Below are 22,639 nucleotides of genomic sequence, written 5' to 3' on the forward strand. Positions count from 1 at the left end.
TCCCTAAGGAGCTCCGAGTCCCCTCCGTGCAGAACACCGCTGTCACCATGGAGGCTGGCCCAGGACAGGGCTCCTCCCCTGCTCATGGTGACACGGGTGTCAACACCTCCCGTCCCCCAGAGGCAGAGCGTGTGTTTGAGGAGTGGCAGTGGCTCGGCTCTGTTCCTGAGTGTCACTGTGGCAGAGGGCTCGCCTGCCCCGGATTTTTAAAGAAATTGTCGTATAACGGTCTGTCACGTGACGCCGGCAGGGCCTCAGACATCTCAGTTCACGTCATCTCTTGGTGGAGTCAAGAGGCCACCAGGAGGAACCTAGCCACCCAGGTCTGTGTGGTTCACACGGTGAAGTCCTCAGGATGTGGCCTGTCATCAAATGCCATGGACTGTACTTAGGAGGCTCCCGGGGGCCTGAGTGACCATCAAGTGCAATGAATGGAGAGTTATAAGGGTCGGTTCAGCCAGGCGTCTGCGTTCCAGCAGCTCCGGAGGCTGAGGCAGGAGGATGGCAAGGTCAAGGCCAGCCTCAGCCAGTTAGCGAGGCCCTAAGCAGCTCAGCGAGACCCCGACTCTGAATGAGATATCTTAAAAGGTCTGGGGATGGCTCAGTGGTGGAGCAGCCCTGGGTTCCGTCCCGGGTGACCAATCGCTCCTTAGGGAGGTGCCTGTGTCACTGTGTCCTTCAGATGTGGGGGCTGGGGGCTCTGAGAGGACAGGAAGAGCCCGGAGGGGACAGCGGGAGGCAGGTGTGGGTCGGGGGAGGCGCCCTGAGTGTGGCGGGCGCAGTTCATTCCTGGAGCTGGGAGGGCCCATGGCCAGGTGGGAGGGCTGGGGGCCCACTAGGTGGCCTCTCCTGAGGGGTTGGGGATCTGGAGGGGCAGGAAGCCGTCCCTGTGGCCGAGCCCCAAGGGACGCAGCACAGACACTCACCTTCCTGTGACCCAGCCTTGGAGGCCGTCCGGGGCCGTCCTGGGCGGCTGGAAAAGAAGCCAGAGGGTCCCAAAGACCTCAAGACGCAGGTCCCCCAACCCGAGCTGCCAACACAGAGACCCCAACACAGAGACCCAAGTGGGGAGGGGACACTGGGCCTGGGGGGACATGGCTGGCGGGGTGCAGCGCTAAGCCAGCAGGTCACATTTTACAAGGAGCGAGAGTTGCGTCTTGCTCCTGGGGTTCCGCCTCGGGGCCGTTTTCTGAAGGACAAGAACCAGGGACCATGGTGTAAATGTGTCCCCAAGTCCGGGTGTTGGGACTGCGTCCTCAGGGACAAACACCGAGGAGGCCCGAGGGAAGAAGAGAGGTGAGGGCCTTAGGGGGAGGCCCGGGAGCTTCCTGCTCCTCTGCCACGGGGACAGCCACAGGGACAGCCACAGGGGACAGAGAGGGGAGACGAAGCCGTGGCCTGCCCCCACAGGGACTGGCCTGGTCTTGGACTTTCTACTGTCCCGGCCTGGGACCACACCCCTCTTCACAGACTGCCCGGCCGGGGCGCTGTTGTCCAGCAGCAGGGATGCGCTCAGGTGGCTGAGGACACTTCTCCAGCCTGCGCTGTGTCCCTGTGCTGTGTCCCCGTCACCGCGTAAGGGCTCCACGCATTTCCGCACATGTGACCCCCGCCACACCCCAGGGAGACGGGGCTCTCCTGGAGAGTACTTGGCAGATGAGGGAGACATGGCCCTGAAACACAGGTGGCCTAAGGGTGACAGCCAGTGAGTGACAGAGCTGGTGCTTACACTTGAAGTCATCGTGCATGTGCGGGGACGGCTCTCCCAGGGTGCCCCATGAAGAAACTCCCCTGGGACAGGGGACCGGTGGCTGAGCCTCTGCCCTGTGAATCTGGGTGGCATCTGGTGTCTAGAGAGTGCAGTGAACTTGGGGACCTCAGGACAGAGGCACAAGTGCCCAGGGCTGGGAAAGCTGTGTGGGTGAGCGAGCCAGAACCCCGTCAGCACTAACGCCACTTTCTCTCCGCAGGCGCCCTGGCATCTCTCCATGGGGTGGCTTTGCTCCCACCCCCTGTCCCCTGTGAGCTGCTTGATCCTGGTGTGGGTGACAGTCGTTGGTAAGTCACCATCTCACTACGGTCCACTTACTGGCTGTTAACCATGTGCCAAGGTCCCGGGGCACGTCATCGAACAGAACAGAGATCCCGGGCCTTGCAGAGATTATGTGGCAGGGGGAGGGGACAGCCAGTGACAAATGGTCCTGAAGGCAGTTGTTTTCCTTGATAGTAATTCATGTGGAAGTTCTCGGTTGTCCTGGAAGGGCCAAGAAATAACTCAAGGTTGACGCGAAAGGTCATCAGAGGTGGAAAAGGAGAAGGTGGAACAGGGTCAGGTGGGGGCAGTTGGGGTGGGGGCCAGATAATGGTGTCTGGGGGAGACTCAGCAGAGGCCCCAGTGGAAACCGCCCCCCCCCCCCCCCCCCCCCCCGGCTTGGAACGGGGAGGACCCGAGGGGGACCACTGTGGGGGGACAGGAGCAGGAGGAGAGGGGCCTGGGGGGCAGCGTGGCACCTCTGAGCAGAGGGGCGAGGGGTGAGGCCAGGGAGGGTCCCAGCTGCCGCGGGAAAGGACAGGAGGGGCCAGGACGGAGGTCACAAGGAGACACAGGGCTTCTGGGTCCACCTGGCAAGTAGATTTGGGGACAGACTAGATTGGGGGCACCGGAGGGAGGGGGGCCCAGGATGCCTCGGAAAGCTCCTACCGGAGCCCCAGGAAAGGGCGTGCGCTTCTGGAATGCGGAAGGCGGCCGGAGGGGCGGGGCTCGAGATGGGGCGGGGCTTGAGGAGGGGAGTGGCTTGGGGATAGAGGGGCGGGGCTTGGGGAGGGGTGTGGCTTGGGATAGAGGCAGGGATTGATATAGAGGGGCGGGGCTTAGGTGGGGAGTGGAGTGGCTTGAAATAAAGGGTGGGGTTTGGGGTAGAGGGGCGGGGCTTGATGTTGGGTGGGCGGGGCTTGATGTTGGGTGGGCGGGACTTGGGGCTGGGCGGGGCCGGAGTTGGGCCCGAGATGAGCTTGAGATGGTTCTTGGGCGCCCGAGCCTCTTACGGGGGCCCCCCCTAACGTGGCAAGCCCTGTCCGCTGGACAAGAGCACATGGGTGTGGACAGGGAGGGGACAGTGCTGAGCCTGAAGCTCAAGGCCGGAGTCGGTGGCCCAGAGCTCTGGGACGACTTAGCGGACCCCGTGCACCCTGCCCCATGCGGCCCTCCAGCCTCTGCCCACCCTTCCCTTTCTTCTCTCCTGTGGCCGAACCTACTGGAAGCCAGGGGACAAGGGACTTGGGGGACGGCGACCATGGGGGTCAGGCAGCCTCCTGAGCACAGAGCAGGCAGAGGGGATGGGAACTGAAGGGGACAGGGAGGGGCAGATGGATAGTGGCCCCTGCCTGTCCCGGGTCCCTGGAGCAGGAGCCTGTGGGGCAGACTGGCTCGCACTCGTTTCTTTTTTCTTTCTTTTCTTTTTGTTTTGTTTTGGTGTCGGGGCTTGAACCCTGGGTGCTGACCCACTGAGCTGCACCCCTAGCCCTTTTTACTTTTTGCGTAGTGACCGGGTCTGGCCGAGTTGCTCAGGGCCTCACTAAGTTTGCTGAGGCTGGCCTTGAACTCGCCGCCTCCTGAGCTGCTGGGATGGCAGGCGTGCACCCCGCGCCCAGATTTTTTTTTCCTTTCATTCGACCAAGGGTGAGTGGTTGGGTTCCCACGGGGTACAAAGGCATGGGGTTCCTTCTCCTCCACGGGCCCCACACCTACCTGGAAGCCCCAGGTGCCCTAGTCCTGGCCCCGCTCTGGGGACTTGACCCTCCGCTTCGTCCACATTGGGCTGGTTCCCTCCTTCTGGGGGTGCGCGCCCCCGGCTGTTGGGCTCCGGGCATCTCAGGCAATGTGTCCCCACAGGGAGCATGAGGGTCCTGCATGAACCCACCTGCTTCTCGGATTACATAAGCGTCTCCACCTGCGAGTGGCAGCTGGACGGTCCCCTCAATTGCAGCGCGGAGCTCCACCTGTCCTACTGGCTGGATTTCGAATTCTCCGAGTAAGCCCTGGCGGGGCTGGGGCTGGGGCTGGGGGCCGAGGAGGTGCCCAGAGGACGGCCATGGTGGGGGGGGGGCTGGAGGCAGCACGGGAAGGCCACTCTGGTCCCCTGCTCCCACCGTACCCTGGCTGCTCGAGAGCCCCCAGACCCAGTCCTCCAGTCAGGGTGGGGGGAAGCTGGAGGAGCACCTGTTTTCTTGACGTCCTGGGGACATCTGCGGGTCCCAGCCAGCCTCACTCAGCACCTGCGTCTGCAGGAACCGCACGTGCATCCCCGAGAACAGCGCAGGCGCAACCTGCGTGTGCATCATGCCCATGGACGACCTGGTCAAAGCGGACACCTACCAGCTGGACCTGTGGGCCGGGAGGCAGCAGGTGTGGCACGGCCTCTTCAAGCCCAGCGACCATGGTGAGCGGCCGGGAGGGGAAGGTGCGGGTGTCCTGCCGCTGGCCGGCTCTAGGGCAGAAGCTGACCCAAGAGGTTCCTGTGTCCCTCCAACCCTGGTGGGGTTCCTGCCCCTTCCTGGACCTCGGTCCTCCCGTCTTGGAAATGGGGCTGGGCTCAGTGACAAGCCAGTCCTGGGGGGCTCAGCTATGCCACCCCTGGCTTTTAAGGGCCCAGGAAGGCGTCTTGACACCAGGCCCAGCCACCCAGCACATGCCCGCTGCAGATCATAAAAGGAGCTGGGAACAGGGCTTCCCCTCTCCGTAGAGTGTTCATGGAAAGCTGATCTTATCCCGGTCCCCAGAGTCCCCGCAGCAATTCTCCCAGGAGTTTATTCCTGTGTTGTTTAAAGAGGATTTTAAAGCAGGCATTTATTGCTGTGTGACCTGGGGCTAGTCACAATACCTCTCTGAGTCTCAGTTTCCAAAAAAGATTTATTATCCCCTTTTGCAGGTAAATAAACTGTAATTCAGAGAAGGTGAGCGACCCTCCTTAAATCGCACAGCTTCTCAGCAGTAGAGAGAGTACTCAAGGCCAGGTCTCTCAAAAGACTTGATCTTTTCCATCAATGAGTCTTGTTTTTTTTTTTTTTTTTTTTTTAATTAATCAGTTTAAAAGCTTTTGTTTTTGTTCTTTGGGTTTTTAAATTGTACCCTTTATTTTTAATGGGAACATTATGATTTGCATAATAGTGGCTTTCATTGTCCATCTGTGCTTCCTGAAGTCCTGCTCATGGGTGGTGGCCCCAGGTTATTGGGATTGCCTCATGCAGGAACTCTAAAGTCAATCTTAGAACCTGGGGGTGAACATCTGATGGGGCTACACCACTCCTTGGTGTTTACCCTAAAGAATTAAAGCCATCGCACCTCAGTGAGGCACGCGACCCGTGTTGACAGCAGCACGGTTCCCAACAGTGGAGCAGCCCAGGTGTCCCCCTGGAGTGGCTTTTGTCCCTGGGTGAAGTCATAAAGACAACGTGGCCTAGATCCACAGTGGAAATGAAACCACGGAATTTGTGGGGAAATGGGTGGAATTGGAGAACGTTGAGGGAAACCAGCCAAACTTCAAGGGTCGAGTGGAAAATGAAAAAGAAAGATGGGGGCTCTGGTGGCCATGGGAGGGACATCAGCAGAGCGGGGAGAGACACGGGGAGAAGGAAGGGAATGGGGAGGTCCCGGAATGCTGTGGCCGGGGTGGACTGTCAGATTGCGTTCATGTAGGAATATATGGCCACGGACCTCACCATCACGTACTGCGATAATGCGCCCACAAAAATATGAAAGAAAAAAATGCAAAATAAATACAAAATGAAAAAAAGAAAAAGAAACTGGGGCTGCGGCTCCGAGGTAGAGCACGAGCCCCGGGTTCCCCATGGCGGTCGCACGTGCAGACTGGATCGGGGGTCCCCTGCCTGTCCATACCTGCCATCTCATGGACGGGACCACCCAAGAGGAGGACTCAGTAAATGACAGTACAGACGTGGCCCCGCTGTGCAGGGTCAGAGTGGCAGAGCCACCTGGGTCCCTTTGCTCCTGGGTTTTGCCCCGTCGGAGGAGAGGTAGTTAGTGACCACTAAAGTGCCACGTGGTCGCTGCTGTTCCGACGGCCCTCCTCGGTGTGGCTTTCTCGGCGTGGCCCCTGCCGTCCAGCCGCAGAGACGCAGCCGCCGAAGGCTCCCATTGGCCGGCGGCCGGGCGGGGGCGGGGCCTCGCATCCCCGGGGGACACGCCCCTCAGGCGGGTTCCGCTTCTCCCGCAGTGAAACCCAGGGCGCCCGAGAACCTCACGGTTCACACCAGCGACCACGACACGAGGCTGCTGACGTGGAGCAATCCGTACCTCCGGGAGCACCTGTACAAGGAGCTCACCTACCTGGTCAACATTTCGAATGAACACGACCCTGCGGAGGTGAGCGAGCTGGCCAGGGGCTTCCAGCGACCTCCTGGGAACCCCGGGGCTGACAGAGACCCGGGCTCTGGAGCTGGGAGCCCGGGACGGGGCCCTGGAAATGGACCCCACTCCCAGGACCTAAGGACCCAGCTCTGCTGTGTTCTCCTGGCCCCTGACCCGCCGGGGGCAGAGAAGGGGCCTTATCGCGGCTCTCTGTCCCTCAGCTGTCACAGAAGGGACATCTGTGTCTCCCAGTAGCAGAGGGATGCAGGAGATTGCAGGTGGTCATGGCCACACTCTTCAATAACCCGAGTCCCTGAACGAGGTGGTCCCTCCATGACCAGGGCGCATGACACGCAGAGGAACAAGTCCCCTGGAGTGGCCTTTGGTCATCTTCCCTTTTAACAAAAGGAGGAGGCTGCAGGCTTAGACTCTGTCCCCAGAAGTCCAGACAGCCAGATCAGGGTCTTGCTGGGCCCTCACGTGCTTCTCATGTGAGTGATCCTGGCCGCCAGCACAGCGGTGGAGAGCGGTTCCTGTTAAAACCCACGCGCTGAGCTGGGCTATAGCTCGGTTGGTAGGGTGCTTGCCGCGAATGCACAAGGTTGTGGGTTCCATCCCCAGCTCCGCAGAACCAAAACAAAACGAAAAACATACTGAGGGCTGGGGGTGAGGTTCAGTGGCAGAGCACTTGTGTGGCTGGTGCAGGACCTTGGCTGGGTCCCCGGCACTGTAAGATAAATAACACAGGTGTGGGCCTCTGCTCAGAAGGGACAGCTGAGATACAGGGAGCTACCAAGTAAATCAAACCCCAAATACAGGGGATGGGTATCTCCCTCTATTCTAGTTGCAGAGGGGAAGGGTGGGATGCCGGCGAGTCGCCCTGCCTGGTGTTAATCCTAAGGCTACTCTCCTGTTGGCCTGGGAGGCCCCAGACCTGGACAGCCCAGCTGCCTGGCCACCCCACACACCCCACACCGGCTATAATTATAGACTCCAGGCCTCCAGGCCTCTCCAGGCTTCTCAGGTCCCAGGCTGGTCTGGCCTTAGCAGGCAGGGAGCAGGACCCAGGTCAGCTCCCGTCACTGGCTCCTCCCTCTGGCCAAGTCAGAGGGTAGCTGGGAAATGATTCTGTGTCTTGGGTCTAGGCACTTGGCACTGGGCCAGGATGTGGGGGAGGAGCAGGAGGGGGCAGCTGGGCACACAGCAGAGGCTCGGAGAGCGGGGGGGGGGGGGGTGCCGATGCTCAGAAGGGACAGGTTGGGTTTGGTCAGTAAAGTGTCCTCCCATGTCTAGACCTGTGCAAGGTTTACTGAGAGTCCAGGGAATGGGCTAGGGGGCCTGCCAGACAGGGAGGGAAGTTTGACCTATGGAGGACAAAGAAATGCTACCTATTGGCTTATTTCTAGGGCCACCTTCAGGCATAGCTGGATCCAATCCAGGAGCCTTCTTTATTCTGTGTTGACCTCGTCTTTAGGCAGGCTCTCCCATTGTGGAGTGTCCCAAGGCCTATAGCCAGAAGCCATGGTGGAAAAGTGCTTCTGGATTGCCCCCCTCCAGGAGTCCCAGGAAAATCTCAGGGATGATGTTCACTGGTCTGGCTTGCATCTTGTGTCAGGCTCTGAACCAATCACTGTGCGTGAGAGGAGGGAGGTGCAGGCGGAGTGCTCTGATTGGCCAGGGCAGAGACAGAAAGATGAAGTCCAGCTTCTCCTGTTGGCAGGGCAGACGCTACAGAGCCGCTCCATCCCCCATCCCCTTCCCGAGGACAGCGCCTAAAGACTTGAGCTGCTGGCTAGAGCTGGTCACGTGCTCCCCTCTAACCAACCACGGGCCATGGATTGGGGTCAACCCTGGAGCTGGGGACAGTTTACCTTCCTGGATCTCTGGGTGCTTAAACCAATGGCACAGATTCCGGGCAGGTGTCCAGCTGTGTCTGCCGCCCTGCGGCTCCGGCCAGGTGGGATGAAGTCCGAGATGCTAGAACTTTGCCGTGGACCTTGCAGGATGGAGTTAGTCCATCATCCTGGAGGACCCAGCCAAGGCTGTGTACGGGGAGGGAATGGGACCCGGGCACTGAGGGACGCGCAGGAGTGTCCTAGAGAGAGGGAAAGAAGCTTAGGCCAGGTGGGGGGGACTGCAGGAGAGATTCGGAGCCATGAAAACTCATGGCATCTGTGGGATGAGCCCCAGGGCTGCAGGGTCTGGGGCCAGGGGTTCGCAGTGAGCAAGCAGATTAGGCCACCCGCCTGTTTGCAGCTATGAAAACAATGGTCCACGTACTCTGTGTCCCGAGCGGCAGGTGGCACATGTATGCTGTGAACGCCTGGTGGTGGGCAGGTACGGCCTTCCCCCATTTTAGAGATGAGGAAACCAAGGTGGGTGGGGGTGAAGCTCCTTGCCTGGGGTCCCCCCCTGGACACGGCAGAGCAAGGACGTGACCCCAGAGCCCATGGTCTTTGTCCTGCCCCGGATGTTTCTGACCTTTTTATTCAAAACCAAACAAACCACCAGCAGTTCTTTGGAAGCCCTGGCATCTGCTTGGTCTCTTGGTAAAACACTTCTCAGTGCCCTGCTCCTCTCCAGGCTGTGGGACTCCTTTGGTGACATAACCTGGCGGTGGCTTCTTGCTCACTCCAGAAAGAGGGAGAAAGGAAAGAGCATCCTCCCCCCCTCCCCTCCTCCCCAGCTCTGCCCCCAGCTCTGCCCCCCTCCCCTCCTCCCCAGCTCTGCCCCCAGCTCTGCCCCCCTCCCCTCCTCCCCAGCTCTGCCCCCAGCTCTGCCCCCCTCCCCTCCTCCCCAGCTCTGCCCCCAGCTCTGCCCCCCTCCCCCGCCCCTCCCCTCCCCCCAGCTCTGCCCTCCAGCTCTGCCCCCACAACTCTGCCCCCAGCTCTGCCCCCCTCCCCTCCCCCCAGCTCTGCCCTCCAGCTCTGCCCCCACAACTCTGCCCCCAGCTCTGCCCCCCTCCCCTCCTCCCCAGCTCTGCCCCCCAGCTCTGCCCCCCAGCTCTCCAGCAGCCCTGAGCCCGGCTTGTTGTGAAACCCCACTGTGGCTCACCCTGCGTCCCAGGGTCTCCCCAAACTCACAAACAGAGGCTCAGCCTCCAGGACCCGGGACCTGAGCAGGGAGAGGGCGCGTGGGTCTGGGTCCCGCAGGGAAGCGAGTTCCAGGTAGAGGGTCCGGACAGCCCCCTTCCTTTAGAATGGATCGTGAACACTCTTTAACTTTGCTCCCCACGTTTGAAGCTTTTTAGGGGGGCAGGGCTAAAAGTGATATTTACATAAAGTGAAAATTCACCTGGCCCAAAAAACTTGGATTGGAAATATGGGTCTCGCCCACCCAGCCTCTTGGCCGCTGTCTCTGGCCGGGGAGGGGAGGGGACTGCAGGACGGGGCCCACGGGCGGAGAGTCTTTCTGGAAAGGATTTATGCCTGCTCAGGTGGAGGCGCGCACATTGGCTCTTGGGTTTCTTGGGTTTCACATGGTGCGGTACCGCATCCCTATCAAGGTAGCGGGGCTCAGGCACAAGCTCCCACGTTTTCAATTCTGCAAATATTTTAATGGAATTGACACAGGTGCCTTAGACTAGGCTGGCCATCACCGGGCGTGGTGGCGCACGCCTGCAGTCCCAGCGACTTGGAGGCTGAGGCAGGAGGATTGCAAGTTCAAGGCCAGCCAGCAACACAGCAAGACCCTGTCCCCAAATGAAAACTGAAAGGGCTGGAGATGTGGCTCCGTGGTAGAGCACCCCTGGGTTCAATGCCCAGTAGCAAAAGCAAATAAATAAAAAGATCTAGAACTTATAGATCCTCCCTCTGGAATTTTGCATGCATGTGAATATTATGTCTGTTTTTTCAAATGCTCCAATTGTTCACCTGTTATTTGGGGAAAGTGCTTCTCGAAAGGTCGGAACTCTAAAAAGATGATATTTGTTTCAAGTTTGTTTTGGGTCTTGGTTTTCTGGGTGGTGCGGGGGATTGAACCCGGGGCCTCAGGTGTGCTGGGCAAGTGCTCTGCCGCGGAGCCACACCCCAGCCCCTGGGTTTAGGTTCTCCTACGTGGCCCACACCTGGGATGGTGGTTCATGGGCTAATGGTTTATGAGGTCCGTTTTTGTGGGGCAGGAGCTGGGCACGGCTCAGCTGGGTTCTCTGCTTTCGGGCATTGGCTGTGGTTTCAGCCGAGGCTCGCCTGGGGAAGGACAGCCCCCAAGCTCCTGTGACATGGGTGGCGTCCAGCTCCTTGAGGGCTGTGGGCCAGAGAGGCTTGGTGTTGTTTGGAGGAGCCCTGAGCCCCTGCCCTTGTGGCCTTTCCAAAGCCATCGAGCTGGAGAGAGTTCCTATAGCTGGACGTCACTGTCACATACGGGCAGCCACATCCTGTCCCCTTCTCGGGATTCATGTCACAGGTGCTGCGCAAGACAATGACTTCCTGGTCCCCAGGGGCATCTTGAGCCTGGCTGTCATGGTCCCTGGGCCCCCTCCCTTTGTTAGAAAAGAAAAGGTGCCTGGCTCACTCGGCAGGAGTGAGCAGGGCTAGTTTGGACAAGGCCCTTGACCATGGTCAGGGGGTGCACGGACCCTCCCCGTGTGTCAGACACTGTGGCTTCCTGCGCTCCTGCCCCATGCAGATGCTCGTCCCCAGGAACCCACCGAATCCCAGCAGCTGGGGAGTAGGCACGTTTTCATCATCAACCCACCACCCCACGCCCAGGCCAGGGGCTCAGGGAGGGACGGCGCCCCTCCCCGCCTTGGTGGCGCGCTGACACCTCCCTTTCCTCCACCAGTTCATCATCTACAACGTGACCTACCTGGAACCCACTCTCCGCCTCGCAGCCAGCACCCTGAAGTCCGGGGTCTCCTACAGGGTGCGGGTGAGAGCCTGGACCGAGAGCTACAACGGCACCTGGAGCGACTGGAGCCCCAGCGCTCAGTGGCACAACTGTGAGTATGGGGGTCCGGAGCAGCTGGAATCTCCACACCCTGCTTTTACTCTGGGGTCAGAAACTCCCCCTGGCTCTTCATATCCTGGGGTGCGTCTAACTGCCTGCAACCGAACCGCCCACGGACAGTGTATCAGTCAGGATAGGTAGGTCCAGCTGCAGTAACAAATAAGCCCACGGTTTCCATAGCCGAACACCACAGACACATACTTGCTCCCATTACAGTCCAGTGCAAAGGTTGCTGTTTTCTGAGCTCTTTCGGCAGAACTGGCTTCGCATCTGTCTCCAGTGACCAACCCAGGGTCAGCCACACAGCTGGGGCTTGGGAAAGTTGGGTTGTTTGGATTCTCCTATTGACCTGGGGAGGGAAAGGGAAATATAGAGCAAATATATAAAGTGCTGGACACTCTTTAATTATTCAACAAATATTTACTGAGCTCCTGCTGTGTGGCCAGCCCCGGGCTAGATGCTGGGGGTAACATGGTAACAACAAAGCAAAGGGAAATTCCTGCTCTTGAGGAGTGTTTTTGGAGGTGGAGACGAAAAGTAAACAAAGAAATAAGTTCAGAGTCAGACCACAAGAAGACATAAAACAGCAACTTTTGCTTTGGACTGTAATGGGAGCAAGTATGTGTCTGTGGTGTTCGGCTATGGAAACCGGGGGCTTATTTGTTACTGCAGCGGGACCTACGTATCCTGATTGATACACTGTCAGGGAAGGGGAGAAGGTGAAGATGACATGAACGTGAGCTTTGAGCTCAGGCATCCCTGCTCCAGTTGGTGCACTCAGCTCTACAGAGAGGGGCAAGTTCAAGGTCACGAGGTGGCGCTGAGCTTTGGTGGAGCAGAGAGGGTGGGGATGCAAATGTGACTGTGGGCTCAGGGGGACAGTAGCTGGCAGTGAGACAGGAGGGCTTGGGACAGCCAGATCATAGAGGGTCTGGGAGGAGGGTCCCCAGGCTGGCCCCGGCGCGACACGGGCTCACGGCTGTGCTCCCCTCTTGCAGATTACCAGCCGCCTCTGGTGCAGCGCCTGCCGATGGGCGTCGGTATCTCCTGCCTGGTCATCATGGCCATCTGCCTGTCCTGCTATTACAGCGTCACCAAGTGAGTGCCACGCTTTAGCCACGATGCCGCCGGCCAGCCAGGGGGTGGGGATGGCCCTTCTGTTCGCCTGGCCCTTTCATGCAGCCGTCTCTGTTTATTGAGCAGCTACTATGCACCAGCCCCTGAGAGGAGACCTGGCAACAGGGCCAACGAGGACCCTGTGTTCCTAAAACCTGTGTCATCCCCACTGCAGGCCAATCTATGAGTGTCCACAGTGACAGGGACCCTGAAGGAAATAGACGGAGGGGGATGGAGAGATGCTCCGTGTGCTCCTGGGATGGGGCACTTGAGCTGCACCTGACTGGGGAGAAGGGGGCGTCTCGGGCAGCAGGGGACGGGGGTGGCACCAGGGAGATGGAGCCGTCCCCTGCCCCCTTATTCCGCTGGGTGCCTGGGCTCTGGTCCAGCCACTGGGGCACGTGGCAGGAGCCAGGAGAGCGGAGACAGTGGTCCTGGTGGAGTCAGGGACTCAGGTCGGAATCCCAGCCTGGCACCTGGTGGCGGGTGACGGACACGCTGGGCTCCTCCTCTGCAGGCTGACAGTGAGTCTGAGGGTGTGAGCACCCACCTGGGAAGCCCACCCCCGCCTCGGAGGGGGCTGGGAGGAAAGCGGAGGAGCTTGTTTGCACTCACCGTGGGTCACGGAGCCTCTGAGCCTCAGTCCTCCCCGCTCTGAAATGGAACTGGCAAAGCCGTCCCCCCACGGGATTCCAGGTGGCTGAGAGGGGTCCACGCTTGGCTGAGCACATAGTGTGCGGGACATCCAAGTCCCCTCCATGTCTAATCACTGATGCCTCCAAGTGGCCCAGGGCTGGCCTCTGCTCTCTGAGCCTCAGTGTCCCCAATGCCCATGTCCCTCCCAGTCCTCACTCACCGTCCCCCTCCAGGCTCTGGGCAGTGCCCCAGGGCGCCTGGCCAGGTGAGGGGTACGTAGTAGATGCTCAGTAAACACACGCTGGCTCAAGACGAGGACCGTCCTTCCCGGTGACAGTGCACTGGGACTCAGACAGAGGCAGGAAGAGGGGGAGACGCTGTCTCCTGGGGGCCCCAGCTTCTCAGGCCACTTCACACCTCCCCCTACAGCTCGCCCCCGCAGGAAGCCCAGAGCCCTCTCTCTGCACCCTGAGTCCATCCTGGTTCTCTGGGGCCTCGTCTCCTTGTCTGGGGAAGGGGTGACAGCAGGATCCGTCTCCCGGGGTCACCGTGAGGATCCCGCAGAGCGACACCGGGGACTCGTCGGCACGGTCCCTGAGGCGTCCTAAGGATCGGAGGACAGGGCAGTTGTCATGAGCGGAGCGTTGACCGGTCCGTGGTCGGAGACCAACAGCTTTTCCTCTCGTCTCTCAGGATCAAGAAAGAGTGGTGGGACCAGATCCCCAGCCCGGCCCGCAGCCCCCTCATGGCCATTGTCATCCAGGACTCCCAGGTAGGGGGACAGGTCAGCAGCCGCTGCAGGGCAGGGCGATGGAGGGCTTAATGCCGTCCAGAGACTTCCTGTTCCCTCCCCTTGGCTCCCGGGGTACGGTTCCAGTCTGGGGTGGCCCCTCTGGGGTTGGTCTCTTAGCCTGGGTCATTTCTATATCACTGCCCAAACCAGGGCTGGTACAAAACAGGAGAGGACAGAGCTGGGACCAGTGGCGCACACCTGTAACCCAGCAGCTCCGGAGGCTGAGGCAGGAGGATCGCAAGTTTGAGGCCAGCCTCAGCAACTTAGTGAGGTCCTCAGCAACTAAGTGAGACCCTGTCTTGAAATAAAAAATAAAAAGGACTGGGGGTGTGGCTCAGTGGTGAAGCACCCCTCTAAGAGGTGGGGAACGGAAGGTGGCAGACTTTCTGTGCCTTCCTCTTAAGACCAGGAAGCCGCCCAAGGCATCAGCACGTCTCAGTTCTCCTTGGCCCGAAGCCCTGCCCTTTCCCCACTCGGGCCCCAGGAAGCAGTGGAGAGCCTGAGCCCTGCAGGGCAGGGCAGGGCAGCTCCCCATCATGGATTTGGCTGAGTGATATCAGGTTCCCTAGGACGGAGGGGGACAGGGGCCTGTCTAGACTCTTCAGAGATCCTAGTGGGCTTGAGTCCACTGGCGCTGGCTTGGGTCCTAGCCCTGCCACTCAGCTGCAGCGTAGGAGGAGCAGGTTGCTGAACTTGAGCCTCAGGTTCCCCCGAGGGCTGTGACGTGTTCACCTGTTCGGCTGGTTTGTGGGGGATCCACTGAGAAGCCCACACGAGGTGCCCATTACAAATGCCGTTGGTGTATCAGTCAGCTGTTGCTGCATAACAAATGACCCCCAGACCCAGTGGTTGCAATGGCCACCATTGACATACTCCTGCCTCCGCAGGTTGGCAGTTGGGGCTGGCCTGGGCCTCATTCGGGGGTCCAGTGGCTGGCGACCATCACTGGTGGAGTGGGGGAGTAACTGTGCCATGTGCCACTCACCCTCCAGCACAGTGGCCCAGCTTTCAAGGGTGGGAAGTCACAGGGCGTCCTGGGGCCTCTGCCCAGAGCTGGCCTAGCATCGTCCTCTGCTTCCAGTCGCTGAAGCTCATCCCAAGGCAGGCTGGACCCACAGCTGGGGCAGTGGCAGAGCTCCACAGCCACTTCTGTCACCAGCCAGAGTCACCGTTATTATCAGGACAATCTCAGTGGTTCCCAGGAGACCGAGGCTGAGAGCGCAGGTGACTCTGACCACCAGTGCTTGCCCCCGCCTGGTCCAACGTCCAGACCTCTGCACCGCAGACCCCCTGGGCACAGCCGTCACAGGCGGGCGGGGAGCGCTATTGACGGTCTGTCTCTGTTTCAGGTGTCGCTGTGGGAGAGGCGGCCCCCGGCCCAGGAACCAGCCAAGTGCCCGTATGTACCTGACCTTGGGTGATAGCCAGTGTGGACTGGCAGGGTCAGATTCGGGACCGTGACCCCACCTTGAGGACAGAGTCCCATGTCCCCCCCACCTTGGCTTTCTCTTCCTGGTGTGGACAGGGGGCTGAGCAGGGGTGTTTGGGGGGGTGGGCTGCTTGCCAGCTAGGACCCCCAAGTCTCACAGGCAGGATGGGCACATGCTGGACGCCCCTGGGAGTGCCCAGTCTCGGGAGGCTGCGATCGTTGTTAAAAACCCACTAATTGTTCGCTTCTTTTCAAATCGCTGCTCTGGGGAGCCTTCAGATGGGACACTCCTCCCTGTCCTTGTTAGCTGTCCCCGCAGGGCCTCCTGGACCCACCCAGTATCCAGGGAGCTCCTGGACCCTGCTCCCGCCGGTGGACCCCACGTGCGACCTCACTGTGGTGGCTCAGGCTGTGGTCTGCCTTCTAAACGCCACCGTCCCCCTTAGGAACTTTCCCTGAGTCAGCAGACCAAGAGTGATCGGGTGCTGGGCTCTGATCTGGGCCCCAGGGATCCCGCAGTAAGACAGGCCCCGCCCCCGAGGGTTCCCAGTCTAGGCGCTAAGCCGGGAGGCACAGGGGGTCAGTCAGGGATGATTTCCGCTGGGCTTTGAAGGGTGAATAGGAGTTGGCCAAGGGCAACTGACCCTGACCAGCTGCTCCCTTGCAGACACTGGAAGACGTGCCTGGCCAAGCTGCTGCCCTGTCTGCTGGAGCATGACGTGAAGAGGGACGAGGAGCCCAAGGCTGCAGCGGGCGGGCCTCTCCCGGGCCCTGGGAAACCCACGTGGCACCCCGTGGTCCTCCGGCCGGAGAACATCAGCGTGGCCCCGTGCGTGGAGCTGCTGGAGGCCCCGGTGGAGCCTGGCGAGGAGGCGGCGGAGGAGGACAAGGCCAGCGTCTGCCCGTCACCCGAGCACAGCGGGGGCTTCCAGCGGGGCTGCGAGGGCATCATGGCCAGGCTGACAGAGAGCCTGTTTCTGGACCTGCTGGGAGCACAGGATGGGGGCTGTCACCAGCGGGGCTCGGGGGACTTGTGCTGCCTCCCACCTCCAGGAGGGGACAGTGCTCTCCCCAGCGTGGGGCCTGAGGGGGCCGCTTCTGAGGACAAGGGGCCACCTCTCCACCCAGAGCCAGCTCCTCCGGCCAGTACCAGCCTGGGCTGCCCCGAGGGGACCCTGGTCATCGCGGACAACCCTGCCTACCGCAGCCTGCAGAGCCAGGCGCTGGACCCAGACGCACAGCTGGCGGGGTGCCCTGCCTCCCAGGGGCCCCATGTCCCCCGGCCCCCAGCGCCCCCCTCCGAGCTCCAGCCTGAGCCGGAAACCTGGGAGCAGATCCTTCGCCAGAGCGTCCTGCAGCACGGGGCAGTCGCAGTGCCTGCCTCGGCCCCCAGCAGCGGCTACCGGGAGTTCGCGCAGGCAGTGGGGCAGGGCAGCGCCCAGGACAGCGGGGCGGCGGGTGCTGGCCCCTCTGGAGAAGCCGGGTACAGGGCCTTCTCCAGCCTGCTCACTCCCAGTGTCCCCTGCACGGGGACAGCAGGACTTGGAGCTGGCAGCGGGGACGGGGGCTACAAGCCCTTCCAGAACCTCGTTCCTGGCTTCCCCGGGGACCCGGCTCCGCTAACCGTGCCCCTGTTCACCTTTGGACTGGACATGGAGCCACCGCACGGCTCCCAAAACTCACTCCTCCCAAGCCCCGTCTTCGGGCAGCTTGGCCTCGAGCCGGTGGTCAAGGGAGAGGACGGGCAGAAGCCCCTGCTGCCCCCAGAGCAGGCCCCAGACCCCCTCAGGGATGACCTGGGCAGTGGCATTGTCTACTCAGCCCTCACCTGCCACCTGTGTGGCCACCTGAAGCAGCACCAAGGCCAGGAGGGGGGTGGCCAGGCCCACGTGGTGGCCGGCCCCTGCTGTGGCTGCCACTGTGGAGACAGGTCGCCACCCCCAGGGAGCCCCATGGGGGCCTTGGACCCCAGGCCAGGTGGGCTCCCTCTGGAGGCCCCCCTAGCTCCAGCACCCCAGGGGCCCTTGGGCGGCTTAGAGGAGAGCAAGTCCTCACTGTCCTTCCAGTCCCCATGCCCAGCCCCCTGCTGTGCTCCAGGCTCAAGCGAGACCCCCAGGGTGGCCCTGGTCTCCACGGGGCCCGCCCCCTGGGGCTTTCCTGGGTCTCTGCCCTCCTGATGTACAGTCTGTGGGTGGGGTGGGGCCAACGCTGGCCTGGGAAATGCTGCCCTGGGGCGGCCCAGCGGGCAGATTGCCAGAGCTCCCGAGATCTGTGGAAGGGGGCTGTGGACTTGGCCTAACTGAGGCTGCAGAGTCGGACCCTTCCCCTGGCACCGTCTGGACTCAGCACCTGCGCAGTGGAAGGCCCCGCGGCAGCTGTCCCCGGGCAGCACTTACAGGGACAGAGAGTTCCCTGGAGCTGGCTGCCTGTCCGAGCTTCTCCGGCAGCCTGGCCTGTGTCCCCCACCCTGTGCTGCCCCAGCTCCCTGAACTGGAAGCTGAGCCCAGAATCCGGCAAACCAAGGAGGGAAGGCTTGGGAGGCGTTGGCAACCGGTGGGAAAGGAGCTGCAGGGCGCGGGGTGGGGGCCCCTCAACACGGCTGCTCTGGGTCCATAATCCGAGGTGCAGCAGCTCATCTGCACCAGACAAGGCCAGAAACACGGCCATCACCAGAGTGACAGTCGCCGCCAGCTGCCCGTGCCAGCTGCAAGCCTGGGGCAAGGGGGGTCCCAGAGTACACAAGCTGGGCGCCCTGCAGCTGGACCGCCCTGCAGCTGGTCTCCACGGCAGCCCGGCCGCCCAGCACCCGGAGCTGGGCAGGGTGCATGCCTTCAAGGTCGCCTTACCACCTGGTCTCTGCTGGGGACAGTGGAACAGGACAGGGCGGAGTTTTGTATAAATAAAGGTCCTTTATCTCTGTGTTTTTTTGTTTACTGAATAAACAGACGGCGGCACCGCGGTGGGGACTTTGGCTCTGAGCACACGGAGCGGGGCTCGGGGCTAAGTGCCCGGTGGCCTTTGTTTGGGTTCCCCGGGGCGGGACCCGAGAGCAGTCTGTGAACTTAAGAAGCGATCCCGGAAACCCAGTTACTGGGGTGTTGGGGAGGGACAGAGGCGACGCGGGGCGTGACCCAGTGGACGCCCAGCCTGGGCAACGAGCGCCTCACAGCGCATGCCCAGCGCACTGTCCGTTATCGGTGGAGGGAGGGCCGTCTGTCATCCAAGGAGGGAAGGCCGACCCTCATTGGTGGAGGCAGGGCCGTCCGTCATTGGTGGAGGGAGGGCCGTCCGTCATTGGTGGAGAGAGGGCCGTCTGTCATTGGTGGAGGGAGGCTGTCCGTCATCGGTGGAGGGAGGGCTGTCTGTCATTGGTGGAGGGAGGGCCGTCTGTCATTGGTGGAGGGAGGCTGTCAGTCATCGGTGGAGGGAGGGCTGTCTGTCATTGGTGGAGGGAGGGCCGTCTGTCGCCAGCAGAGGATTGTCTCCAGGCGCCAGTTCTCCAGCAATATCAGCTGCTCTGGAGGCGGGAGGGAACTTCAGACAGCGCTGGCCATGTTTGAGGCGCTCATGACAGATGGCAACCCTGGTTGCTACACTTTTTTTTTTTAATATTTATTTTTTCGTTGCAGCTGGACACAATACTTTTATTTTATTTATTTTTATGTGGTGCTGAGGATCGAAACAGGTCCTCCAACGTGCTAGGCGAGCGCTGCATCGCTGAGCCGCAACCCCAGCCCCTGTGCTACACTTTGCCCAGGCCACATAAAGGGTTTATGGTGGGCCTGTGGCTGGATCTTCATCATCCTGTAGGTGATGAACATTCCAAGCAGATGGAGCAATGGGGTGGGTCCCAGGGAGGCGGGCAGGGGATCTTGAACTCCTATGTTGCAAACACCAGCAGGAGCTGCAAAGAAAGCAAATAGAGTTCCCATACGGGGTGCTGATGGTGCCTAGGGAGGCTGTCAAGGAGGTGACATTTGACCTGAGCCCGCAGTGACCAGAAGAAGCCAGGATGAACTGGAGGGATAGAGGAGAGTCAAGCACGTGCAAAGTCCCTGAGGCACGTGAAGTGTGGAGAAGTGAGCCAGGGACCACGGCCAGGGCATGCTAGGGCCAGAGTGAGGAGTTTGTATTTTAGCATAAACACACGTGAGCCCTCCGCACTAAGAAACCTGGTGCAATAGAAAGCAGCCTCCTGTTCAATTCCCCCAATCCCACAATGAACTTAAGGTATCCCAGAATGTGAAGCCAAGGAGTAGATGAGGAACTACTGGAAGTGTTCCCCCAATAAGGCTCCCTTCCACCTTGCAGAAGCAGAGAACGAACGTTCCTCCTGACAGCACAAACTGGGATGGTCGAAATCCTCCTCATTAATATTTTTGCCCTAGGACAAAAAGATCCCCACCAGAATGAGCCGACTCACACCAGGGGACCCGCTGCCAGGCCTCCCAGAATTTCCTTGATCAAGGACCTTTTAAAAATGTCCTTAAAACCTGGCCCCTGATCTCCCATTGAGTCAAGGAAGCCCCGGGGCCGTGGGCGTGAAGCCTGGCTACTCACTCCTCTGTCCCTTAATCCCGCCTGGGCCTCAATTTTCTCATCTGTAAAGTAGAAAAGGTGATAGAATCTGTGGGTCCCCCCCAGCCTGGCCACTCAGGTGGCGAGACAAGAAGGTGCAGATGGCTTGGAAACCAAAGCTTCTCGGTCCCCTGGGCCTCCTCCGGGCCTCCATGCAGGGTCTCCTGATGACCCCGGGCTCCCCATCCTGCGCCTCCCCATCCTGCGCCTCCCCAGCCTGTGCCTCCCCAGCCTGTGCCTCCCCATCCTGCGCCTCCCCAGCCTGCACCTCCCCGGCCCTCACGGCTCCCTGGCTCATGCCCACCCCTTGGCGGTGCTCCCTGGTGACTGGGACCTAGGGACCAGCTCCTCCTTGAGGGGCGACTGTTGAAGCTAAGGAAAGCTGAGATCCTGAGCCCGGGCCAAATGCTAGTTCAGGTCTGCAGGAAGGAGGCTGGGGAGAGGGAGGAGCGGGGACGCTGGCTCCTCTTAGGGTCATCTTAGGGAGGGGTTTGAGAGTCCCTGAACCCACGGAGCTGTGGCTACAGGGGAATGACCCCAGCCCACTTCCTGTTCCCAAGGACACGACACCACACACTTGGTGAGTCATGGACTAAAGAGGCCCGAGGCTGAGGTGCCACCCCTGGTGACAGCCTCCTTGCTGGCGGAGTCCCCAGGTGGTTCGGGACCTGGCGAGTGTCCCCTGGTCTCCCCTGGCCCCCCGTCCCTCTGTCCCCAGAGCTGGGTTCCACTTCTGCCTCTCCGTGTCCCCCCGGGGACGCCCCGCAGCCCAGCTCTGGGGAGACCTCCCAGCACTTGTTCCGAGGTGGCCTCTCGCCGGGGCGGCGGCCAGTGCGCCTGAGGACCCCACCATCTCACTCCATGGCCATTGGTCAGCGGTCATCTTTGCTCTAAATTGTCCACTAACATTTAAACTTGATTCCTACGACACTGATTCCTTCGCCTGGGCCTAGAAGGCAAGAGAGAAAGATCTAGAAGGGGAAAAAAATCCAGGGGGGACAGACGGCACCCACGGGGCACCCCAAGAGCCGCGGGGTGGGGACTGGGCAGGGTGCTGGTGGCACCATCAGAGGCGGCTGGGGATGGCCTGGTCCCCTCTGGAAGGGCCCAGCTGGCTCTGGGGGGCCTCTAGCTGCCCCCTTTGGGGGTCCCTCCCAATGCCACACCCCACTCCCGCTTTGGCAAAGATGGGGTCCCGGGGTCCTGAGTGCGGCTTGGGTTCCTCTTCAACCCAGAGCTGCCCCTTCTCCGAGTGAGAAGCCACCGGAAACCCCGGGCCGGCCCTGGCACCCGTGGGCGGCTGGTTGGAGGAGGCCCTCCCCGACATCCTGTGCGCAGCCTCCGGCACTGGTTTCCCACGGAGGTTGTCAATGAAAAACCAAAAACAGAGAGAAAAACCCAGCGCGCTCTCCAGCCCCCGCTGCAGGGGCGGCCTGGCCTCCCCGGGCCGTCAGGGCCCCATGTTCCCGCGTGGGACTTGCCCGTGATGTAAGGGGCAAGTCACACAGTCACCAGCTGCCCTCTCCCGTGCGGCCCGGAGGGCGGGGCCGCGCCCTCTGCCTCGTGGGACCTCGGCCTCCTCCAGTTCGGAGCTGTGTGACCAGGGGCAAGGTGCTTAACCTCTCTGGGCTTCCTTTTCCTCCCAGATAGGAGAGGAGGGAGGCCCGCGGCGGAGGCGTGGGAAGCACATGACAGGTTGCGACACCAGGTGATCTTGATCAGCCCCAGTGTTCCCAGCTGGCCACTCAGCCCTGGGCTCAGATCTCACCGGCTCCCACCGATGGCCGCAGAAAAGCCTCCGGAAAAGCGCCCCGAAGCTCGGCTGCTTGACTGCTGCTGCCCCCTGGCGGCCCACGCTGCCCAGCGCCCGTCTCCATCGCAGCTGCTCCAGGTCCCGCGGGGGGCGGGTACCCGGCCGCAGGGACCGCACCCACCTAACCCCACCTTCCTCCTCCCTGCATTCTCCCACAGCCCCGCCAGCCCCCCAAAGGAGAGCCCGTGGAATACTAGGCACCAGGGGCCAGCTGTGTGGCACCGGGCCAGTGGGCGACCTCTCTGTGCTTGCCTCATCTGTAAAGTGGGGAAAATAACAGTATCTCCATGGAGGCGTTGGGGGGGAGTGGACTTCGGTCTTGCCGGCGAGGCCCTCAGGAGCATGCCTGCCCACGCCAGTGCCTTCCCTGGGCTGCTGACCTTCTGGATGGAATACCCAAGGCTCTGTGGACGCGGGAGGGGAGGGTATAAAGCACCATCAAAGAAATGGCGACGTTCTCCATTTAATGTTACTTTCGTATAAAAAGGACAAAGAAGCTGGGCACGGTGGCACACGCCTGTCATCCCAGGGGCTCAGGAGGCTGAGGCAGGAGGATCGCGAGTTCAAAGCCAGCCTCAGCAAAACCGAGGCCCTTAGCAACTCAGTGAGACCCTGTCTCTAAATAAAACACAAAATAGGGTTGAGGGTGGGGCTCAGGTGCCCCTGAGTTCACTCCCTGGTACCAAAAACTAAAAAATAAAAAGATGATAATAATAATAATAATAATAATAATAATAACAACAGAAATCCAAGAGATAAAAAGAATTGCCCGCCCACAGGATTGGGTATATCCCGCATGCGCAGTTCCGGTTGGCTAGGGCTGGGCTTGCGGTTCTTCTTCTTTTCTCTGGACCCAGGATCACTTAAGTGAGCCACGGTCCCCGCCCTTTTTATTTTTTATTTAGAGACAGGGCCTCGCTAAGTTGCCAAGGTTGGCCTCAAACTTGTGATCCTCCTGCC

At 60.8% G+C, this 22,639-nt stretch overlaps 1 protein-coding gene across 2 annotated transcripts in view; it reads left to right on the forward strand.

The window, feature by feature from the left end:
* Positions 1-18,207, forward strand: part of Il4r (interleukin 4 receptor) — a 33,475-nt gene extending 15,268 nt beyond the window's left edge. For both annotated transcript variants that reach the window (XM_076839874.2, XM_076839875.2), the window contains exons 2-10: positions 1,971-2,058; positions 3,893-4,031; positions 4,288-4,439; positions 6,234-6,382; positions 11,150-11,306; positions 12,313-12,412; positions 13,760-13,838; positions 15,209-15,258; positions 15,956-18,207. In XM_076839874.2, coding sequence (XP_076695989.2) covers positions 1,989-2,058; positions 3,893-4,031; positions 4,288-4,439; positions 6,234-6,382; positions 11,150-11,306; positions 12,313-12,412; positions 13,760-13,838; positions 15,209-15,258; positions 15,956-17,465 — 2,406 coding nt within the window. In that variant the 5' untranslated portion in view covers positions 1,971-1,988 and the 3' untranslated portion in view covers positions 17,466-18,207. The remainder of the gene's footprint in view (positions 1-1,970; positions 2,059-3,892; positions 4,032-4,287; positions 4,440-6,233; positions 6,383-11,149; positions 11,307-12,312; positions 12,413-13,759; positions 13,839-15,208; positions 15,259-15,955) is intronic.
* Positions 18,208-22,639: the final 4,432 nt, after the last annotated feature.

The sequence above is a fragment of the Callospermophilus lateralis genome, chromosome 19 (assembly GCF_048772815.1).
Source record: "Callospermophilus lateralis isolate mCalLat2 chromosome 19, mCalLat2.hap1, whole genome shotgun sequence".
Classification (NCBI taxonomy): Eukaryota; Metazoa; Chordata; class Mammalia; order Rodentia; family Sciuridae; genus Callospermophilus; species Callospermophilus lateralis.